Source organism: Musca vetustissima, unplaced genomic scaffold, assembly GCF_032173495.1.
Source record: "Musca vetustissima isolate MV318-11 ecotype Yass unplaced genomic scaffold, APGP_CSIRO_Mvet_v1 utg2469, whole genome shotgun sequence".
NCBI lineage: Eukaryota > Metazoa > Arthropoda > Insecta > Diptera > Muscidae > Musca > Musca vetustissima.
In genome coordinates, this window is record NW_026875029.1 from 113,613 (window position 1) to 138,280 (window position 24,668).

Genomic DNA, 24,668 nt, shown 5'->3' on the forward strand with positions numbered 1-24,668 from the left:
GATTTCATTAAAATCGGTCACCAGAGGTTCTAGATTTAATCAATTGGCATGTAATTTTGCACATCGTATCGAATTTTGTAGAATTTTCTACAATTATGGGTATAAAATTTTGTTGAAATCGATTCAGAGTTCGATATAGCTGTCATGTATATTTTCGTCCGATTTCATAAAAATCGTGGACCCAAGACCCTAGTTTGTTCGATTGAGATGAAATTTTGCACAACGTACCGGAGGGAGCCTAAAATGCCGTATGTTAATTTTTGTTGAAATCGATGCAGATTTCGCTATGACTCCCATATATATTTTCCTTCGATTTCATATAAAAGGTGCTCCAGAGGCTCTAGGTTTCACCGATTGAGACGAAATTTTGTATTGGCGTATGGAATTGAAAGAAAATCTTCAAAAAGCCGACTGCATATCCTTTCGACTGGAAAAAATATTTATAGTGGTTATAAAAATATACCTGACCCCTATTACTATTATACTCTCTTCTTTAATTCGATATTTTTTAATATTTATTTTTACGACTATTTTATTATTTTTATTATTTTTTTTTATTTGTTCACTTATTTATGCATATCCTTTACACTTCCAAAATTGTTTTTATTACAATGTATCCTTGAAAGTAATTTTCAAAAATAGACAACATATTTGGGTTCATTCAAATTCTTAATAGACTACTTCCTAAAAAAAACACCAAAAAATCCCTCTGAAGACGAAAAAAAAACTTCCAGGACAATAGGAAACCCCTAAATCCTCCTGCTATACAAAATAGGAAATTATTTTTTTTTTCTCACATTTAAAGCCATTTTCAGTCAGCATTCGAATAATATGGGGACATCAGACCGCATATGAAACAGTAGTAGAAGAAGTGAAGGGAAAGCCAATGGGTTTTTGTTGTAGTTGTTGTTGTCGTTTTTTTCTTTCAGATTTTCATTTATCCATCTATTCTAATGGTTTATTGTTATGATTGTTTATTTGTTTTTTTTTTCTTCTTCTTGCCAGTCCTTGGAGTTGTTGTTATTATTTTCAATTCTTTTGTAATTTTTTCCTTTTGTTTGTTGTTGGTTTTTTTGTTTTGTCTTTGCTTTTTTATGGCCCATTAGCAGAGCTTAAATCCAGTTTTTGTTTATTTTTATTTTTTTTTGTCCTACTCCTCTTCATCTTCATCATCATCGGAGGTACTTATTTGCCATTCATACTTTTGTAGCCACAGTTTATTTACCGGAGTTTATTTTGGTTCTATTTGTATTCCGACTGACCTTTGAAGAGTAGGGGGGAGGGAAAAAACAATTTGTTGATGATGATCAATTTTCGTTTTTCATCTCGTTTTGTTTTTTTGTGTAGGAATGGCATGGCATGATAACAATTGTTGAACCTTAATCCCTAAACACACACACAAACACACAGACACGCACACACATACATCAACTTATATACTCCATACATAATAAACTTTCAAATAAACGGATTCATTAGCATCTTGAAAAAAAAAATTGCACACAAAATTAAACACAAATTTGTTTATATCAGTCAATTGGTCCTTGAGAAAAATAGTTCGGAAAATTCAAATAATTGGTCCTTAGGAAAACAAATTTAAAACCTCCGTAAGGAAAGGACCAAAGGCGGATGAGATCGACTATATAATAGCCTACACAATTTTGGGTATTCATCCTTCTATGCTCAATTTGGTATGCTGTGCACAATTTCAAACCAATCGGAGAAAATTAGGGCCTTTGATACTTGATTTTCATAAAATCGGTCAAACATATATAGGGAAGCTATATCGAAATCTGAAGCGATTTGCATAAAACTTAACACACATCATGCTAGACTTAATTCGATACGATATGCAAAATTTTGTGGTAATCGAACAAACATAGGACTCTTGGTGCACCATTTACTCCGAAATCGATGCAGATTATATATGGCAGCTATATCGAAATCTGAAGCGATTTCCATAAAACTTAACACACATCAGTCTAGACTTAATTCGATACGATATGCAAAATTTCGTGGTAATCGAACAAACATAGGACCCTTGGTATACCATTAACCCTGAAATCGATGCAGATTATATATGACAGCTATATTGGTATTTGAATCGATTTCCATAAAACTTTGTACAATTTATTTCCTTTCTTCATTTAATATGCTATGCCAAATTTCATCACAATCGGATGAACGTAGAACCTCTGCTTCACGATTATCATAAAATCGGACGAGATTATATGAGGGAGCTATATCAAAATCTGAATCGATTTCAATAAAATTTAAGACACACCACTCTAGACCCATTTCGATACTCTGTGCAAATTTTCGTGACAATCGGTCAAATGTAGCGGCATTGACCCAAGATTTTCATGAAATCGGAGGAAAATTTATATGGGAGCTATATGGAAATCTCAACCGATTTCAATAAAATTTAATATATATTATTCTAGGCCCAATTTATTATGCTGCGCAAAATTTCGTGTCGATCGGTCGAACGTAGGACCTTCGGTGCGTGATTTTCCTGAAATCGGATGAAAATATATATGGAAGCTATATCGGAATCTGAACCGATTTCTCTTAAACTTAACGCACATCATTTTAGACTTAATTCGATACGCTATACAAAATTTCGTCGCATTCGAATAAACACAGGGCCTTTGGTGGCCCATTTACATAAAATCGGACGAAATATGTATGGGAGGTATATCGGAATCTGAAGCGATTTCCATTATACTTAGTACACACAATTCCAAGTTCACTTCGATACCCTGTGCAAAATTTCGCCTCAATCGAACAAACGTAGGGCATCCGGAGCATGATTTCATGAAATCGGACCAAAATATATAGGGGAGCTATATCGAAATCTCAAACGATTTTTACAAAACTTAACACACATCATTTTCGTCGCAATCCGACAAACATAAGACCCTTGGTATCCCATTTACATGAAATCGGACAAAAATATATATGGGAGCTATATCGAAATCTATACCGATTTCAGTAAAATCTAATACACGTCATTCTGAACACAATTTAATACGATATGCCGAATATTATCCCAATCGAACAAACAACATAGGACCCTTGGTGCACCACCCGACTTTCGGTATATTCGAGGTTTAGCCATATTTCCCCCCCAACGAAGTGGCTGCAATTTAGTGTACGTATTTGCAAAATATTTTCGATATAGTTGCATGTTATGGCATGCCCCCATATGAAGGTCCCGCCAGATTTTCGAGATTTTAGCCACATTTTCCCAATCGAAGTGGATGTAATTTAGAAATCTGTGTTCTTGAAGGCTGCCAAACCTCTATATCGAAAATTATCAATATCGATTCTGCTTTAAGTATAGCTCCCATATATCGGTTCCGACCGATTTTCGTGGTGTTGAAGTTTTCAGCCGCATTTTTCCAATCGAAGTGGGTATGATTTGGTATTAGGGGTTATTAGAGACTGCTCTACCTCTGTGCCAAATATTTTCGATATAGGTCTATGTTTTGACATAGCCCTCATATAGGGGACCCATCCTATTTTCGATATTTTCAAGGTTTTAGCTGAATGCTCTAACCGAAGTGGCTGTTATTTGGTATACAGGGTTCTTCAAGACTAACATATCTCCATACCAAAAATTATCAATATAGATTCATATTTAGGTATAGTCCCCATATAACAGTTCCGCATGATTATCGATATTTTCGAGGTTTTAGTCAAATTTCCCCCCACGATGTGGGTGTGATTAGGTATTAACTATTCTTGGAGACTGCTATACCTCTGTGCCAAATATTTTCGATATAGATCCACGTTTTAACATAGCCCTCATATGGAGTTCCCATCCGATTTCCGATATTTTCGAGTTTTTAGCTGAATGCTCCCACCGAAGTGGCTGTTATTTGGCATTCCAGGTTCTTGGAGGCTGCTTCACCTCTATATAGAAAATTATCGATATCGATCCAACTTTAGGTATAACCCTCATATGAAGGTCCCAACCGATTTTCGAGGTTTTGAGAGAATCAGCTGAATTTTCTCCCAGCGAAGTGGCTGTAATATGGTCTTCCAGGTTCTTGGGGGCTGACATACATTTGTGCAGAAAAATTTCTACATCGAACCACCTTTAAGTACAGCTTCCATATAACAGTTCCGCTCGATTTTCGATATTTTCGAGATTTTAGCTGAATGCTCCCACCGAAGTGGCTGTTATTTGGCATTCCAGGTTCTTGGAGGCTGCTTAACCTCTATATAAAAAATTATCAATATCGATTCATCTTTAGATATAACCCTCATATGGAGATCCTGACCGATTTTCGTGGTTTTTAATGTTTCAGCCGAATTTTCACCAACGAAGTGGCTGTAATTCGGTCTTCCGGGTTCTTGGAGTTTGACAAATATTTGTGCAGAAAATGTTCTACATCGAACCACATTTAAGTACATCCTTCATATAACGATTCCGCCCGATTTTCGACATTTTCGAGATTTTAGCTGAATGCTTTCACCGAAGTGGCTGTTATTTGGCATTCCAGGTTCTTGGAGGCTGTTTAACCTCTATATAAAAAATTATCAATATCGATTCATCTTTAGATATAACCCTCATATGAAGATCCTGACCGATTTTCGTGGTTTTTAATGTTTCAGCCGAATTTTCACCAACGAAGTGGCTGTAATTCGGTCTTTCGGGTTCTTGGGGTCTGACAAACATTTGTGCAGAACATTTTCTACATCGAACCTCTTTTAAGTACAGCCTACATATAACGGTTCCGCACGATTTTCGAGTTTTCCAGGTTGTTGGAGGCTGCTTAACATCTATATAGAAAATTATCAATATCTATCCATGTTTATGTATTACCCTTATATGAAGATCCCGATCGATTTTCATGGTTTTGAAGGTTTTAGCCGAATTTTCACCAACGAAGTGGCTGTAATTTGGTCTTCCGGGTTCTTGGGGGCTGACATACATTTGTGCCGAAAGATTTCTACATCGAACCATCTTTAGGGACAGCCTAAATATAGCGGTTCCGTCCGATTTTCTCTATTTTGAAGGTTATAGCAGCATTTTCTCCCACCGAAGTGGCTATAATTTGGTATTTCGAACTTTTGGAGGCTAACATTGCTCCCCGACCAAAAGTTTGCGACCGCTTTTAGGGGGTAAACAAATTTTGACCCTGCCGAACTTTACTTAATTAAATATTCCCTACTACTAAGGGCAATTTTTCAAAGCATGAATTTTTATGAACCAATAGATCGGCAATTTTTATTTTTTTCTTCTTATTATTTTTTTTTTATTTTGTAGCCTTTGCCCCCCTTGACCTGCTTATACCTCTCGAGTTTGGGTATTTACCATAGATTCATATTTTGTAGTCCTGCATGAAATCCTTGACTGCGGATTTTATAGAAATTTTCTTAGATTTTTATTTCTTTTTTTTGCTTCGTTACACCTCCTCCAACCCTCCCCCTAGTATTCCATAAAACGTACCGATATTATCCCGAGATTTTTTAGTTTTGTTGCTCCATCCCGCTGATAAAATCTGCAAATAACTGTGTGTTTTGATATTCTCTTTGATTTTAATTTCGGGTGTGTGTATTCGTTCGCCCTCCTCCGAAATCCAGTTAAGTCACTTCGATTATGGTCCGAATAAAATCTTGGCCAAATATGGTAAATATTTAAATAATACCAAGCAGCAACAGTATCCGAATCAGCATCCAAATCAGAATACGAATCATCAGCAGCATCAGATTCCGAATCAGCATCCGAATCATCATAATTTGTCTCGTGCCACAAGGATAACCGGCTATTCCAGTAGCCAAGACAGTGGCCGGGATAGTGGTCGTGATAGCAGTGTTCGTGAGGTGATGAGCAGTAGCAGTAATCCGAACAATGCCAGCAGTGAAGATGAGAATATCAACAAACGTCAGCCGCAGCAGCAACAGCAACAGGATGAGGAAGACAATTTTTCAACAACCAGGAATAATTGTGGGGGTGGAGGAGGACGAAGTGGAGAAAGAGGGAGAGGTTGTGTGGGAGAAGATAATGGCAATCCTGGCCACATTAGTGCCGCCACATCATTCGATAGTGATTCAGCCCTAACTGAGGGCAGACATTGTAATTTGTTTAGTGAAAAGCAGGGTAGCCTTTGCAGCCGCTACGATGGCAATCAGCAGCACCATCATCCGAACCAGCCACCTTTGCCGCATGTTAAACAACTTCGAATTAATTCGTCTAATAGAATGGCCAATGATGGTGGAGCTTTGCATAAAACCTCAATAGCAGCCATAAGTGGGGGTGGCGGAACTTCTGGCAGTGGCTCCGGCTTAGGCTACCTTGATAAATCCGGCATGGAGGCAAATACATTAGGCTCTCGAACTTCATTACATCATAACATTTATACAAACGACACATATGAGAGTCGTTACCTTAACGAGCAGCACTCCCAGCACCTCTCACACCTCCCGAACCATCACCACCACCACCATCAGAACACCAGCATATCAGCCTCATCCACCTTCCTACTCGACGATGGCAGTGAATTGGAAATGGATGCTGAAATTGCTGGTGGCCAGCAGAAAACCTATTTGGTGCCACTGGATATACCCACACCACCGCCACAGCCACATATGCCGCATGGCCGGGCCGCAGCAACACAACCATCCCTGTGTCAGTGCGATACGGCAGTGGCGAACAATGGTTCGGCACTTTGCCATCATCAGCAACATTTTCAGCAGGTAGCTCAACACAGGGCCACAACTCATCAGCATCAGCATACCGTAACTCCGAACACCCCGAACCGTATGCCATCATCCTCCACACAACTACATCAGGGCAGTATGATGGAAATACCATTGGCCAATGGTTTAAGCCATCATCATCATCCGCAGCATCCACATCATCGGCATCATCACTCTAGTGTTGCAGGTTCACTTCTTAATTATAAATTACATGATACACAGCTGCAGCAATTCACAGCCGGCTCGCCGCATTATCAACACGATGACCAGCTGGATTTTGGCCATCATCCGCATCCTCAGCATCACCATAAATTGCCACTGCAAAAAAGTTTCAGCAAATTGCAGCTGCACCACAAACAACAACAATTACAAAATTTAGTCTTTCCCCAGCTATCACCGTATCACAGCGGTAGTGAGCGGAATTCCTCATCGGCTTTTCATCAAATGGATGGTAAAAATTATGCCAAAAAGGTAAGAGAGAGAGGTATGAGCTTGAGGTTCAAGGTGTGAGGGAGAGGATTGAATTTTTTTACATTTGTTGGTGGGTTTTTCAGTTTTTTTTCAGGGCAGGATATTGAGGAGGAAATATTCTGTCAATAAAATCGATTTAAATAATCCAATAATGAAAAGAAGGCCTTGATGGGGTCCTCTAGGAGATCCTCGAAGCTACTCTTAGGAGAAATTTGTTTGCCTCCTATAAACAGAGGACAAAATTTTTTTTTAAGAGGAATTCGAGTTTTTCTATAAGAAACCCCTCATGCCTTACCTAAAATATAAACAGAGTTCAAAATCTCGTTTAAGATGAGTCCGAGTTTTTTATAAGCAACCTCCCAGGCCTTACCAAAAATGTCTCCTATGAATAGCTTCGAGCTTCACGTTTAAGATCCCATATGACCACCAGAACGTATACGTGCTGACATAAGTTATACGCCCCTCAATACTCAAGAAGGTCTTTTATAAACATCTTGGACTCATTCTAAAGAAAGTGTTGGTCCCTTCTTAAATGTCTTCTAAGAAAAGCCTTTGAAATGGTCCTCCAAGGCGGATTTTCAATAAGAAGACTTCATTTAGTCTTCTTTTAAAATTCCAGTTTGTTCTCTTTAAGAATATATATTTTTCCAGGGCAGGGTAATTAGGTTGATTAGTCCACTAATAAAAAATGCCTTGATATGGTCCTATTGGATATCCTCGAAGGTTCTCTATGGAGAAATTTCTGCTCTCATATAAACAGAGGCCAAAATCTGTTTAAGAGGAATTCGATTTTTTTTTGTATAAGAAACCTCTCAGGCCTTACTAAAAATCTCTTTTAGAGTAGCTTCGAGCTCCACGTTTAGAATCACATATGAACACCAGAACGTATAAGTGCTGGCATAAGTTATACGCCCCTCAATACCTCAAGACTCAAGAAGGTCTTTCATGAACATCTTGGACTCATATTAATGAAGATCTTGGTATCTTCTTTTTGGAAACCAAAAATGTATTCTAAGAAAGAAGCTTCGAAGATCTCTTATAGGCCATCTAAGGAAAGACATGGCGGATTTTGTATAAAAAGACCCTTGAGACTTCTTCATTTAGTCTTCTTTGAAAATTCCAGTTGGTTCTCTTTAAGAATATATTTTTATACTTCCTTAAGAAGACCATTTCTATGACCTATAAGAGATCACGGAAGCTTCTTTCTTAGAAGGCATTTTTGGTTTCTGAAAATATAGCCCATGCTCTTCATTAAAATGCGTCCAAAGTTTTTTTAAAATACCTTTCTGAATCTTGAGGTATTGAGGGGCGTATTAGTTATGCCAGCATGGTATACGTTCCGGTTGTCATATGTGTCTGTCGAAGCTACTCATAAGGGACCAATTTTTGGTCTATTAACATGGGTTAACAGCTTCTTGAAGAGTAGAGCAAGGACTTTTTTAGGAAGGTCCTTCTAGTCTTCGTTCAAGGTCTCTATGATATTCAGTGGGAAGATCTTGAATATGCCCCTTTAGACTTCTTTTAAAATTCAATATGATCTCCTTTAAGAATATATTTATTTTCCTCCATAAAAAGACCATTTCGAACGCCTATAATGGATTCCCGAGGTTTCTTTTTTGATGATATTTTTCGTTTCTGAATAATAGACCAAGCGCTTCATTAAAATGCGTTCCAAGGTTTTCATAAAATACCTTTTTGAGTCTTGATGGGGGCGTATAACTTATGTCAGCACGTATACGTTCTAGTGGTCATACGTGATTCTCGAAGCTACTCTTTGGCCCTCGAAGCTTTTTTTATTTTTCTCAACATTGGTTCATAGAGAAAAATATTAAAGACTCGGAGGCCTATGAAAACATTTCTACAGATCTCGGTAAGACCCTTTATGATCCCTGGTTCAAAAGTATTTAAATTTATTCAGTATATGGCAAATATGTGCTCCGTAATTATTGCGGATATTTGAATTCTCAAAGTCCATGTTTGAGGACAACTTCGATATGGTTTATAGTTAAGTCATTTTCCACAGCTTCATTGGACTTTAGTACAGATCTTCTATTGGTATTGTATATGAAATCTTATTTTATTTTCAATCAGAACATTTTTGTGGACTTGAAATCTCACTTTGGATTTCTATAGTTTATTATCGTTTGAGAGATTAGGGCTTGAGTGCCGTATGATTGATGACAGCACGTATACGTTCTGATTTTTAAAGGAAATCTTGTATTTTTATCTCCATATTGATTTGACGAATGGCCCAAAAGTATTGTGGTTCATATATATTTTCTTTTCGATACATCTACTTATGTTGATATAACATTTTTCTGAAAAAATCCTTTCAGGCTTCAGAGTCCTATGAAAAAAAATTCTATACACTTTATAGGCCATTGAAAAAAGTTCTTTAAAATTATATAGGCCATAGAGATCTACGACAAAATGTTCAATAAATTTTATAAGCTTCGGAGATGCTGGACAAATGATACAGGCCTCGGGGTTCCTGTTTAAAAATTAATGTTTGTTCTCTTTTCGGATTATGGTCTTCAGAGGCGTATGATTGTTGTCAGCACGTATACATTCTGGAGGCCTTGTGGAGAATATTTTTCTCAGTGCCCATGGTTCGTCGATGGCAAATAAAACTACAAAGTTTGTAGACAAATTATTACGGTTCAAAGGTATTGGTTTAGTGACGAATAATTGATGTCGGTAAGTATACGTTCCGCAATTCAAAGAGAAAAAATACGTAAACAAATTTAGGTTTCTTCATAGAATGTTTGTTGGATGTCCCTTCTCGCCGTTTCCTCTTTCTGAATTATTAGGAGACTTATTCGTATTATGTTCTTTGTTTCATAATAATATCTAAATTAATTATGAGATTATCGATGCTTATGTAGCAGTAGCAGCTTTCTCCTCTCACCACCCATTTAATATTGTTTTGGCCTTCGGCTGAATTTTAATTTGATTAATTTGCGAGAATATTAAGATACTATGTAGCTTTGTAAGGCCATCTCTACATAATTTCATTATCTTAATCTGTGTGGGTAATACATTTTTATGTAGGTGATAATTGACAAATTATCAATTGTAATTTGTCTTAATTGGGGGAGATTGGTGACCTGAGGGCTCCAAAAATATTAGGTAATAAGGAGGTGGATAATAAATAATAATCAAATTGAGATATCTTATTAATGAACATGATTTTCGAAGGAAGAAAATGTTCGGAAGGAGAGATTTTTTGCATAATCACTGAAAATATTTTTTGGTCTTCCAGAAGAAGTCCTTTTTGTTGCTGTGTGGTGTTTCTGAAAATTTCTTTTAATTTTCCATAAACATATACTTCATTATTCTATTAAAATATGCCGCTGAACTTTTTTTTTAAAAACGGGCGTATACTTGTTGCCATAACGTATACGTTCTGGTGTCCACCGAAAAAAAATATTCTTCTCTATTTTGGCTTAAAGAAAAAAATGTCAAATCAAGCTCTTCATTGAAATGCGTCCAAGTTTTTTATAAAATACCTTCTTGAGTCTTGTGGTATTCAGGTGCGTATAACTTATGTCAACACGTATACGTTCCGGTGATCATATGATCATACGTGAAGTTCGTAGTTCATTCATTGTTGATCACCCATAAACATGTGTCAAAATCTTCTCTAAGAGTAGAGTAGGATAATTGATTTACTAATGGTAGGACTTTCTGGCATAGGAGATCCTCGAAGATAATTATAGTAAATACTTTTTATATCACAAATGAAGAGGCCAATTTTCTCTTCGAAATATAAAGGACACCTTAGTTTTCGAGATTTTTACGGTCGTTAGAAGAGAAGGAAGGCTCTTCTAACGACCTATAAGAGGTCTTCGAAGTTTTTTTTTTTCTTGGAAGACATTTTTGGTATCTTTAAAAATATCAGATTCATGCTTTTCTGGCCAGGGCTTTGTAGGCGTATAATTAATGTCATCACGTATACGTTATGGTGGCCACAGAGGAAATTATTATTTTTCTCTGTTTTGGTTTATAGAGAAGAACAAAAAGCCTTCGGATGGACACATATGTAATATTATAGTTAGCGAAAGTCTATTATTTTTTATAAAAAAAATCTATAATTTTTATACGGCTCGGAGGCCTCTCAATTTGTTTCTTAGAAATGTAATAGATCTTTGAGGCCATATAATCTTTGAGAACATATAATTCTATAAAATTATATGTTCCTCGGAGGGCTATGATTATTTTCATAGGCCTAAGAGGCTTATGAAAAATTTTCTATAAAATGTTATAGGTCTTGGAGATCTATGAAAATTTGTTTAGACATTTTTGAGGCATTCTAAGGTCAGATTGAAAAAAAAAATTTTCTATATTTTTTACATAGCTCATGGTCTCTTGAAATTTTTCTGTATACAATTTTATGCGGCAAAGGTATATTGAGGGCTATAAAAATAATTTCTATATAATTTTATAGGCCTTAGGAAATTTCCTGTGAAATGTTGGAGGCCTCCTAAGCCTTTGATTATAATTTTTGTATAAGCCTCTAAGGTATATGAAAATATTTCTAAAAAATGTTATAGGCCTCAGAGCAGCAACGTACACAGGATTTCATTTCGGGGGGCCCGGTAGTACAAAATGAAAAAATTCGCTGTTGCAAACATAAATTTACTGCGTAATTTACTGTAAATTTACCTGCGTACGTCCCTGCCTCAGAGGGTCTATCAAACTATTTCTATAATTTTTTAGGTTTAAAAAATCTATGAAAAATAGGAAATCAATAATTTTTATGTATGACTCGGAAGCCTATTAAAATTTCCTCATCAGAGGTCCATGGGAATTTTTCTATAGGCCTTGGAAGGCGTTAAATATTTGTTTATCAAAACTTTTTTTTTTTGAAAATAAAAATAATTTTTATACAATTTTATAGGCCTTAGAACAATTTTCTGCGAAATGTCGGAGGGCTCCTAAGCCTATGTTCTATAATTTTCTATAAGCCTCTAAGGTATATGGAAATATTTCTATAAAATGTTAGAGGCCTCGAAAGGTCTATGAAACTATTTCTATAATTTTTAGATTAAGGTCTCGGAGTCCTATGACTATATTTCTATTAAATTCTTAGAGTCATGGATATGTATAGCCTCTAAAGCCCCTGAAAATTTTCTAAAAATAGCGGAAGCCTCGCAAACCCATGAGACTGTCGATAATATATTTTTATATAAAAATCTCCCTCAGGGCTTCTTAAAAAGTATCCGATGTTCCCATCTGGGATTGTGGTTTCTGGAGGCGTATACTTGTTGTCAGTACGTATACGTTCTGAGGGCCTATGAAATTATTTCTTGAAATTTTTGGTCTCGAAAATCTATTAAAAAAATCAATAATTTTTATGCATGGCTTGGAAACCTATTAAAATTTCATAAAATTTTGTTATAGCCTCAGAGGTTCATGAACATTTTTCTATAGGCCTTGAAAGGCGTTAAATATATTTTTTTTTTTAATTTTTATTTGTTTAATAGAAAATGCTCACACTCAAAAAAAAAATTGATGCCGTGGGAGAGTGAAATTATGAAATAAGTTTTAACTTCTACTGACCTACCACAAAAACCCGATATTTTTGTTCACACTTTTTTCAATACAAAAATTTACAACCCAAAAAAACGTCTCTACAATTTCCTAACAATGAAACAAAAATAAACAAATTTCTAAACTTAAAATATAAATGGGTGTTTACTCTGCTCTCTACTTTTCCCACCATTTCTTATTGCCTCAAACACTCACTTCCCCAAAACGTGTAATTATGTACCGGCTGTCTCAAGCCCGGCCATACAACCATAAACCAAAACTCAAATTGGTAAATAACTTTATTTCAATCTTTCTTAAACATTTAAGCCATTATGGCTGCAGTAGTTGCTGTTTTTATTGTCGTTGTTGTTGTTGTTGCTGTCGCTGCGACAGAAATGGCTTCTGTTGCATACAAAAAAGTGAAATATTATTTCACATTCACATATTAGTACTATTACGTTGTCTGTCGCGACGGCATTTCTACGAAACTTGGGCAAACAATTGTTGCGCAGGCGCAACATAACCACCACTTATAAAACAGAAAACAATACAACAACAACATGGTACTTGGTATGGTATCAGCAAAAAAAAAAAAAAAAACAATCGCCACAGCAATTGCAATAAACCAACATTCCCGGTTTACGTGACGCGTTTGAATAATGACCACCACCATCACTATCATCATCATCACCGCCACTTGACTTGTCACTTTGAGTTTAACGACAAGCTTGATGAAGTTGATGATGACTATGACAACAACAGCAACAACAACAATATTCATGATGAGTTTGTTGATGATGATCATAACTTTAACGATTACGTTGACAAGAAACCACATTTTTGTTGTTTTTGCTGTTTAACGAAAGTTGACGGCTTCGTCAATGTGGTGCAGACCAAAATTTTGTAATGAAAAATAAGAAAAAATTGTCGATAACAAGGCTTTTTATGGAGGATCCTTATCGATAACAACATTTTTATGAAGATTTGTTATCGATAACAACATTTTTTTAAAAGAAAAACTATCGATAACAAATGTTTCCTAGTAAAAATATATCGATAACAATATTTTTCTGGGGAAAAAATTTATCGATAATAACTTTTTGTTTGAGAAACGATTTCGATAACAATAATTTTAGTGGAAAAAATGATCGATAACAATAAATTTTTAAAGAAAAGTTATCGATAAACAATTTTCTATGAATAAATGTTATCGATAACTACTCTTATATGGAAAAAATTGCTATGGATAACCACTTTTTAACCAATAATAGTTATCGATAACTCATTTCCCTAGTGAAAATATATCTATAAAAATTTTTTCTGTGAAGAATAGTTATCGATAACTCATTTCCCTTGTGAAAATATATAGATAACATATTTTTTCCGTGAAAAAAGTTATCGATAATAACTTTTTGTAAGAGAAATGATTTCGATAACAACTATTTTAGTGACAAAAATTATCGATAACAAAAAATTTTTGAAAAAAGTTATCGATAAACAATTTTCTATGAATAAATGTTATCGAAAACTACTCTTATAAGTAAAAAATGCCATGGATAACCCTTTTTAACAAATAATAGTTATCGATAACTCATTTCCCTGGTGAAAATAAATCGACAACATTTTTTCTTTCTGGAGAATAGTTATCGATAATAACATTTCTTCAGAGGAATGTTGTCGATAACAATTATTTTAGTGAAAAAAAATTCTCGATAACAAATATTTTCTTAAGAAAAGTTGTCGATAAACAATTTTCTATGAATAAATGTTATCGATAACTATTCTTATATGGAAAATACACTATGGATAACCATTTTTTAACAAATAATAGTTATCGATAACTCATTTCCCTAGTGAAAATATATCGATAACATTTTTCTTTCTCTGGAGAATAGTTAGCGATAACATAATTTCTTTAGAGAAATGATTTCGATAACAATTATTTTAGTAAATAAAAAAATTGTTGAAAAATTGTCGATAAGCAATTTGGTATGAGAATATGTTACCGATAACTACAATTATGTGAATTTGATGTTATCGATAAGAAATAAAAGTTATTGATAACAACATTTGAATTGAGATAAGACATCGATGAGTAATTTTTGTGCTGAAAAATGTAATCGATAATGTCTTTTCCAAGTAGAAGAGTTATCGATAACAATGTTTTTGTTTAGATAAGACATCGATAGTAGCTTTTATAGATAACGATTATTCTATTGAGAAAAGAAAACGATAACAATAAGGAAAAATTATCGATAACAAGTTTTTGATGTAGATAAATTATCGATAACAATTTTTCGTTAAAGAAAATGTATCGATAACATACTTTCCATAAAGTAATTTTATCGATAACAGTTTTTGTATAAAGACAAGTTATCGATTACAATATTTCCATAGAGACAATCTTTCGATTACAATTTGTCCATAGAGAAGTTATCGATAACAAGTTTTCTATAAAGCAAAGATATAGATAATAACTTTTCCATTAAGAAAATTTATCGATAATAACTTTTATTGATGTATTATAATTTGTTTGATAAATATATCAATTTCATAAGTAAAAACATAGAGAAAATGAATAGAAAACGATTACTCTTTAAAAAAAAGTTATCGATAACAACTTTTCCATTAATAAAAATGATGGACAACAATTTTTCTATAAAGAAATATTATCGATAACGGTTGTATAATGAAAAGTTATCGATTACAATATTTCTATAGGAAAATTTTTCGATTATAACTTTTCCATAGAGAAAAGTTATCGATAACAGATTTTCTATAAAGCAAAAGTAACGATAATATCTTCTCTATGAGAAAATTTGTCGATAACTAGTTTTTTATATGTGTATGTTATCGATAATTATTTTTTATAAATAAAATTTTTCGATATTAATCGCATAACAAAAAGTTATCGATAGCAACGTTTCTATGAAGGAAAGTTATCGATAATATATTCTATATTGAGGAAAGTTGTCGATAACAAGTTTTTTTACATGTATATATAACAATTTTTTTTAAAGAAATGTTATCGATAATTATTTTTTTTTAAATAAAATTCATCGATATTAATCTTCTCATAATGAAAAGTTGTCGATAGCAACTTTTCTATGACGAAAAGTTATCGATAACTCAATTTCTATAGAAAAAGTGTTATCGATAACAACTTTTCTTGATAGGAATATTACCGATAACAGTTTTTGTAGAGAAAGATGTTATCGATTACAATATTTCTATAGAGAAAAGTTTTCGATTACAACTTTTCCATAGAGAAACGTTATCGATAACAGCTTTTCAAGCAATGTTATCGATAACATATTTTCTATAAAGCAATGTTATCGATAACATATTTTCTATAAAGCAATGTTATCGATAACATTCTATATAGATAAAATTTGTCGATAATGAGGTTTTTTATAAATATATGTTTTCGATAACAATATTTGTTTAAATAAATGTTATCGATAATTATTTTTTATAAATAAAATTTATCGATAATAATCTTCTCATAAAGAAAAGTTGTCGATAACCGTTTTTCTATGAAGAAAATTTGTCGATAGCAGCTTTTCTATAAAGAAAAGTTATCGATAACTTTATTTCTGTAGAAAAAATAACAACTTTTCTTGATGGCAATGATATCGATAATAAGGAAATATTATCGGTAATTACATTTCTATATAGAAAATTTATTGAGAATAACACAATTTCTATGGAAAAAATTATTGAAAATACCTTTTGCATAGAGAAAAATGTTATCGATAATGACATTTCTACAAAAAACCCGTGTTATCGATAACAAAATTTTTAGTAGGAAAAATTACTGACGTTATTCCATTATTAAGTGGTGTTTGCTGTCAAATATTTTTTGATTAATTGTCCTGCCATTAATAATAATCGATGTTTGGTGGTTAATACCGCCTCACCATAAAGAGAAGTGGGAGAGGGGGAAAGTGAGAGTGAAAAAATTTCCCTCTCACTCTCTCCATTAATTGCATAATAACGCCAAACGGCATGCATTGCAGTGCATTTTTATTTTTTGACCACTTAACAAATCCAACATGCCCTATATGGTTGCCTCCAGGTGGTGGTGGTGGCTGTTGTTGGAGTGGGACTATTGCAACAGCCTCATAACCGCACACATAAAACCTGACCACACTTCGAAATGGAAAGCACAATAAAAAAACGGAAAAACCTGACCAGATCCGAATTGACCAATATCAGCAAACATTTTAACAGCGGCTTAAAAATCGGTTATTTGCCATTTTTGGCTGGCCGTTTGTTGCTGCTCTGGTTGACCCAACATGGTAGGATACCGCACCATACGATAGGAGAGGATATGATAAAGTTGTGAATTTTTATGTAATTATTTTGTGCAACAACAACAACAGCGATACCAACAACAACAATAGGACCAGTAACAATAACAGCAACCACAACATAAAGCGCCCCGGAGCCACCAAACAAACAGGCTGGCAGGGCAGTAAGCCAGCCTCATCCTGATATGGTCAAAGTGACAGTAACCACCATCATCGATTGGTTGCACGGTTAGTCAGTTAGTGGGTCGGTTTGGAGGGTCGGTCGGGACGGTCTGAATATAAAAGCTGAATTGGGTAAAGTGTGGTGGAGGATTTAATAGAGATTATAGAAATTCATCTGTGGTTTGTTTTGAGGCTCTCGGTATTGGTATTTTGGTCTTTATTGGGTTGTTGTTGTTGTGTTCCTGTTTGTTGTTGTTATTTTTTTCGGTTTGGCTTTATTACTATTTTGTTGTTGTTGTTTGCAATGAATAGAAGTGGATTTTAATATGGTCAAAATTGCGGAAAATTCCATAAGCTGTTGTATTTACAGCAAATGATTTATGAAGCTTAAAGCAAACACACACACTCACAGACTCACACACACATGGACATACATATGGACATATAGGAAATGTGGCTGTTGTTGTTGTACAGATGTTTTCCAGTAGTTTTTCATAGGCAGGGCAGGAACGGACATGGCAAATGGGCAAATGGATTTGAATTTGTCAATAAAGTTGTAAATTTTAATGCGATTATGATATAGTAGGACAATACAAAACCGAACATAAACAACAAAAACACAATTTAATTCTTGTTGTTGTTGTTGTTGGAACATAAACCCTTCTTTTTTGCCGTGAGCAGGACGGTTGTTGTTATCGGCAATATGTTTGGCATACACCCATTTGTTATCGGATTATTTTCACTATAGAAACGATTTTATAATTGTTTTGAAATTTAAAATAAATTGTTATCGATAAATAAAAATTTTATGGATAAATTTTATTTATGCAAAAAAATTGTTATCGATAATAGTTTTCTTTGAAAAAAATTAATCGTTAATGATTCTCTTTGTAAAAGTTGTTTTTCGAAGGCTTTTATCTTTAGAAAATTAATTATCGATAACATGTATAGGGAAACAATTTTGTTATCGATTATAAGTATTCTTAATACTATCGACAACATTTATCCATAAACGAGATTGTTATCGTCAAACTATTCAGTAGTGGCTTCTTTCTCTTTACAATTATGTTCTGATCGATCCTTTTTCACAATAGCAAATATGTTATCGATAACTCTTCTCCATAAAAACCTTGTTATCGATGACTTTTCTCTATAGAAAATATATTATCGATAATTTTTCTTCAAAGAAAAATTTTTTTTTATCGATAAAGAAATGTTGCTATCGTAACTTTTCTCTATAGAAAAGTTTTTATCGATAATATTTCACCATTGAAAAGTTATTATCGATAACTTTTCTTTATAGAAAATTTATTATCGATAACTTTTCTCCATGGAATAGTTATTATCGATAACTTTTCTCTATAGAATAGTTATTATCGACAACTCGTCTATATAGAAAAAATTATTATCGATAAGTTCTTTATATAGAAAAGTTATTATCGATAACTTCTCTATATAGAAAAGTTATTGTCGATAACTTGCCTCAATAGAAAACTTATTATCGATAACTGTTCTCTATAGAAAAGTTCATATCGATAATTTTTCTCTATAGAATAGTAATTATCGATAACTGTTCTCTATAGAAAAGTTATTATCGATCATTTTTCTCTATAGAATAGTAATTATCGATAACTTTTCTCTATAGAAAAGTTTTTATCGATAACTTTTCTCTATAGAAAAGTTATTATCAATGTCATTGCTTTATAGAAAACTTGTTAACGATAATTTTTCTTCAAAAAAAGTTATTATCGATAAATGTTCTCTATAAAAAAGTTATTATCGGTAACTTTTCTCTATAGAAATGCTATTATTCATAACTTTTCCTCAAAGAAAAATTATTATCGATAACTTTTCTCTATAGAAAAGTTTTTATCGATAACATTTCTCTATAGAAAAATTATTATCGATAACTTTTCTCTATAGAAATTTATTATCGATAACTTTTCTCTATAGAAAAGTAATTGTCGATAACTTCTCTCTATAGAAAAGTAATTATAGATAACTTTTCTCTATAGAAAAGTTATGATCGATAGCTTTTCTCTATTTATCGATTACTCTAAAAAAATAATTATCAATAAGGTTATTATCGATAACTTTTATCTATAGAAAAGCCATTTTAGATAACTTTTCTCTATATATAAAAGTGATTATCGATAACTTTTCTCAATAGAAATGTCATTATTGATAACTTTATTATCGATAACTTATCTTTAAACAAATGTTGCTATCGATAAGTTGTCTACACATAAAACATGTTAGCGATAAATTTTCTTAAAGAAAAGGTATTATCGATAGTATTTATTAAATTAAATGTTTATCGATATATATTATCCATAATAAATATGTAATCGATAACTTCTTCTCATTGAAACGTTTTTATCGATGACATTTCTTCATAGAAATTTTGTTATCGATATTTTTCGTTACAGAAAATTATTTATCGACTACAATTCTCTTTATACAAAATATTATCGACAAACCTTTCCTTACATAAAGTCTGTTTTCGATAACTTTTCTCAATATAAGGGTAATTACGATAATGTTCTATAGAAAAGATTTTATCAACAAATATACAGAATATATGTTATCGATAAATTTTCGTAATAGAGAATTTGTTATTGATATTTTTCTTATCGAAAACTTTTACCGATAACTTCTTTGCCTACAAAAGTTGTTATCGATGATTTTTATCCTAAAAAATGTAGAAAATTTGTTATCGATAAATTTTCTTTCTAGAAAATTTGTTATTAATAAATTTTATTTATAGAAAAATTGTTACCGATAAATCTTCTTTCTAAAAAAAATGTTATCGATAAATTTTCTTAATATATAATTTGATATCGGATTAGTTTCTTAATATAAAAATTTTTATCGATAAATTTTCTTTACAAATAATTTGTTATCGGGCATTTTTCATAATAGAAAAATTGTTATCAATACAATTTCTATCTAAAAATTTGTTATCGATAACTTTTTTCTTTAAAATAATGGTTATCGATAAATTTTCTCTCTGTAGGAAAGTGGTAATCAATAACTTTTCTCTACAAAAATAGTTCTTATCGATAACTCTTCTGTACAAAAAAAGTAGTTATCGATAACTTTTTTGTGCAAAAAAATTGATTATCGATAATTTTACACTATATAATATCGGCCATCAACCAATTTTATTTGCAGAAAGGTGATAAACGTAAAGATATCTTTATATAAAAATTAGAATTAATCGATATTTGAATCCTATTTTTTATCGATTACTTCACAGCACAAAATATTCGTTATCGACAGCAGGTTTTTATTAAAAATTGATTTTAAATGAAAAATGGTCGCTCCCTTTGTATTTCTTTTCATCGGAAAAAATATCTTGTTGGAATTTATTGTTGTTATCGAAATGTGTTCATTATCGAAAGCCTGTTTGAGGCATACAGCGCAGAAGATTACTAAATTGGAGGCTACAGCTAACTTATTAAAATTGATATCTTATTTTTTACTATTTTTTAACATCATTAATAATATTTCCTTCTTCCCTCTTTCCCCTCTCCTTTCCCTTTCCATTTTTTTCTATTCTCCCAGAGCCTTGTCTCATCGCCACAAAAATTACGAAAAATTCGTATAATCGTTGTGTGCGGTATCATTGTTGCTGCTCTACTGGCAACGGCCATCTATTTCATTGCGACCGCCGGCGAGGATTCCGCATCAGGTGATGGCAATGGCAGTGGTGGTGGTGGTGGTTCGGGCGGTTCGAATGCCATCCACTTGGAAGATATCTTACAGGGTAAGCTGTTATCGCGTTCCTTCAACGGCAGTTGGTCGACAGGCAGGAATATCATCTACAAAGAGAATCATGTAAGTTGTTGTCATCATGCTGTGACCCTTCGATAAGATTTCAATCAAAATGCTACCATAAAGAATTTTCAAAATTTACAGGCTATCGTCGAACTGAATGTCAAGACGAAAACGAAGACGACATTGATGATGGATGAACTTGTAAGTAGGAAAACAATACGAATTTTGCATAGCCACATTGCAGTAATTAAGGGTTGTGGAGGCGATCGTGGATCGGCAAAAGAGATGTGATGATGAGGAAACTAAAATTTTCAAAATTTTTAAAGTGAATGAGAATTATGCGCCGTACTTACAATGTAGTGTGCATTGAAGTCAACTTTTGGCTTATAAATCATCACCTCTCTTTGTTGAAACATTTCGATACTGATTTATAATTTATCTCTTAATTTACCAACTCTCTATCTCTCCTTTCTTCTCCCTCTCTCTTCCTCTCTCTCTCTCTTCTTCCTCACTCTTTTCCCCCTTTAGCAACAATATGTTCTCTTTGAGAAATCAGCTGATGGCACCCTCCTCCTGCTGGCCAAAAACTACAAGAAGAATTTCCGTCACAGTTATGAAGCCGAATATGACATTTACAACATCAGCAGCGGTCAAATACAACCTCTGCTCATTCAAAATCAAGTCCATCCTCTAATCTTGGTACAATGGGCTCCCGTTGGCACTGGTCTCGTCATTAACTTCCAACGTAATTTGTACTATAAACCCACAGCATTTGCTCAAGAAATTGCCCTTACCGATGACACCAATTTAGCCATACTGAACGGCATTCCCGATTGGGTCTACGAAGAAGAGGTGTTCGCCTCGAACTCAGCCGTCTGGTTCAGTCCCGATGGCAGTAAACTGGCCTTCATCCAATTCGATGATAGTCCAACGCCTGTCATTAACTTCCCCATTTACGGTGAAGCTGGTGATATACGTTTCCAATATCCCTATAATCGTTTGGTGGCCTATCCGAAGGCGGGTTCACCAAATCCCCGTGTCAAGCTGTTCACATCGGATTTAGCAAGCGCTGCTGCTGGTAATACAGACCACTTGACTGAAATCCCAAGGCCCAGTGCATTGAATACAGAAAGTGATTATATTATCACAGTAGTCGATTGGCTAAATAACACGAATGTGTTATCGGTGTGGATGAATCGGATTCAGAATTCGGCGCATGTGCAGATCTTCAATGGGCTGAGAAGGCAAGAGGTAAGTTTGGGGACGAAAAAAAAATTAAATTGTGGGTATCGATAAAAGTTTTCCGAAAAGTTGTAATCGACCACTTTTTTCCATGGAAAAGTATTTATCGATAACTTTTATCTTCAAATAAATTTTTATCGACCACTTTTTCCGTGGAAAAGTAGTTATCGAAAAATTTTCTCTTTAAAAAATCTAGATATCGATAACTTTTCTCTTAAAAAAATTAGTTATCGATAGCATTTTGCAAAAAAATGTTGTTATCGATAACATTTCTCTTTTGAAAAGTTGTTATCGATAACATTTCTTTTTAGAACAGTTGTTATCGACAAATTTTCTGTTTAGAAAAGTAGTTATCGATAACTTTTTGGCAAGGAATTGTTGTTATCGAAAAAATTTCTCTCAAAAAAAGTAGCTATCGATAACTTTTTGCATAGAAATATTGTTATCGATAACTTTTCTTTATAAAAAAGTAGTTATCGATAATTTTTTTTGCATAGAAATGTTGTTATCGATAACTTTTCTCCTTAAAAAAGTAATTATCGATAATTTTTCTCTTTAAAAAAGTAGCTATCGTAAACTTTTTTTGCAAAAACATGTTGTTATCGATTACTTTTCTTTTTATAAAAGTAGTTATCGATAACTTTTCTCTTAAAAAAAGTAATTATCGACAACATTTTTGCATAAAAATGTTGTTATCGATAACTTTTCTCTTTAAAAAAGTAGTTATTGATATCTGAAAGTTTTTTTCAAGGAAAGGTAGTTATCGATAACTTTTATTTTCTGATAAATTGTTATCGACCACTTTATTTCATAGAAATGTTGTTATCGATAGCTTTTATGTTTAAAAACTTGTTATCGAAAACTTTTCTCTTTAAAAAAGTAGTTATCGAAAACTTTTCTCTTTAGAAAAGTAGTTATCGATAACTTTTCTCTTTAGAAAAGTTGTTATCGATAACTTTTCTCTTTAGAGAAGTAGTTATCGATAATTTTTTTGCAAGGAATTGTTGTTATCGATAACTTTTCTCTTAAAAAAAGTAATTATCGACAACATTTTTACATAGAAATGTTGTTATCGATAACTTTTCTCCTTAAAAAATTAATTATCGATAATTTTTCTCTTTAAAAAAGTAGCTATCGTAAACTTTTTTTGCAAAAACATGTTGTTATCGATAACTTTTCTTTTTAAAGAAGTAGTTATCGATCACTTTTCACTTTAGAAATGTAGTTATCGATAACTTTTCTCTTTAGAAAATTGTTAAAACTTTTTCATAGAAATTTTGTTACATGTTGTTATCGAAAACTTTTCTCTTTAAAAAAGTAGTTATCGAAAACTTTTCTCTTTAGAAAAGTAGTTATCGATAACTTTTCTCCTAAAAAAAGTAATTATCGACAACATTTTTGCATAGACATGTTGTTATCGATCACTTTTCACTTTAGAAAATTAGTTATCGATAGCTTTTCCCTTTATAAAAGTAGTTATCGATACATTTTCCCTTTTGAGAAGTAGTTATCGATAATTTTTTTCTTTATATAAGCAGATATCGATCATGAAAAATTGTTATCGATAATTTTTCCTTAACAAAGTACATATTTTCAAAATTCCTCTCTTTTGCAGATCTTCAGTTTGGAATCGAAAACCGGTTGGGTTGATTTCTTTGCTGCCCCCTTCAAAAATCGTGATGGTTCTCGTATTGCCCTCATTCTGCCTCAATCTCAAGGTGATGCCGGAGATTATCGTCATTTGTGTCTGCTATCCACCTCCTCGGGTAATAATAAACCGGAAGCGATTACCAAGGGTAAATTTGTTGTGACCTCAATTCTGCATTGGGACAGTGCTAGTGATGTGATCTTTTATACCGCCAACACCGAACAAAATCCCGAATATTTGCATGTCTATGCGATCCGTGCGGCAACGGGACAAACTGCCAAATGTTTAACCTGTAAATTGCATACATCGAATGGTGAGTGGGGGAGAGGAGGACCACTATTTGTTAATTCAATTGCATAATTTATTTCGATTTCGAATTTCAGGTGTCGAACAAACCTATTATAGTGCCGATTTTAATGCCATCAATCAAGTGGTAATTACCTCCATGGGACCAAGCATACCAATTACCTCAGTCTATGAATGGAATTATTCGGGAAGTAAGTATTCGCGGTTTTTTTTATTTGGTCCTTCGACCTAATTAACCGATATTAATTTTCTTCTGACCAGATCAAGTCCATCTCAGCAAATTAATGGATTGGGAAACCAATGACAATCTGCGCCGCAAACTGGAAGGTACCGCTATGCCCACCATCGAAATTGAAACCGTTCGCATGTCAAATAATTTCACCGCCAAGGTTCTGATGCAGCTACCTCCAAATATGGATCGCAGCGGCAAAACAAAATATCCCATGTTGGTGGATGTCTATGGTGGTCCCGATTCCTATTCGGTAGGTTACAAAGGCTCTTAA

General features: G+C 33.4%; 1 protein-coding gene across 1 annotated transcript in view; it reads left to right on the plus strand.

The window, feature by feature from the left end:
- LOC133337538 (venom dipeptidyl peptidase 4) overlaps positions 1-24,668 on the plus strand; it is a 36,665-nt gene that overhangs the window by 9,647 nt on the left and 2,350 nt on the right. Inside the window, exons 2-7 of the mRNA XM_061545757.1 lie at positions 20,757-21,029; positions 21,093-21,170; positions 21,498-22,220; positions 23,827-24,172; positions 24,243-24,356; positions 24,427-24,647. Coding sequence (XP_061401741.1) covers positions 20,757-21,029; positions 21,093-21,170; positions 21,498-22,220; positions 23,827-24,172; positions 24,243-24,356; positions 24,427-24,647 — 1,755 coding nt within the window. The remainder of the gene's footprint in view (positions 1-20,756; positions 21,030-21,092; positions 21,171-21,497; positions 22,221-23,826; positions 24,173-24,242; positions 24,357-24,426; positions 24,648-24,668) is intronic.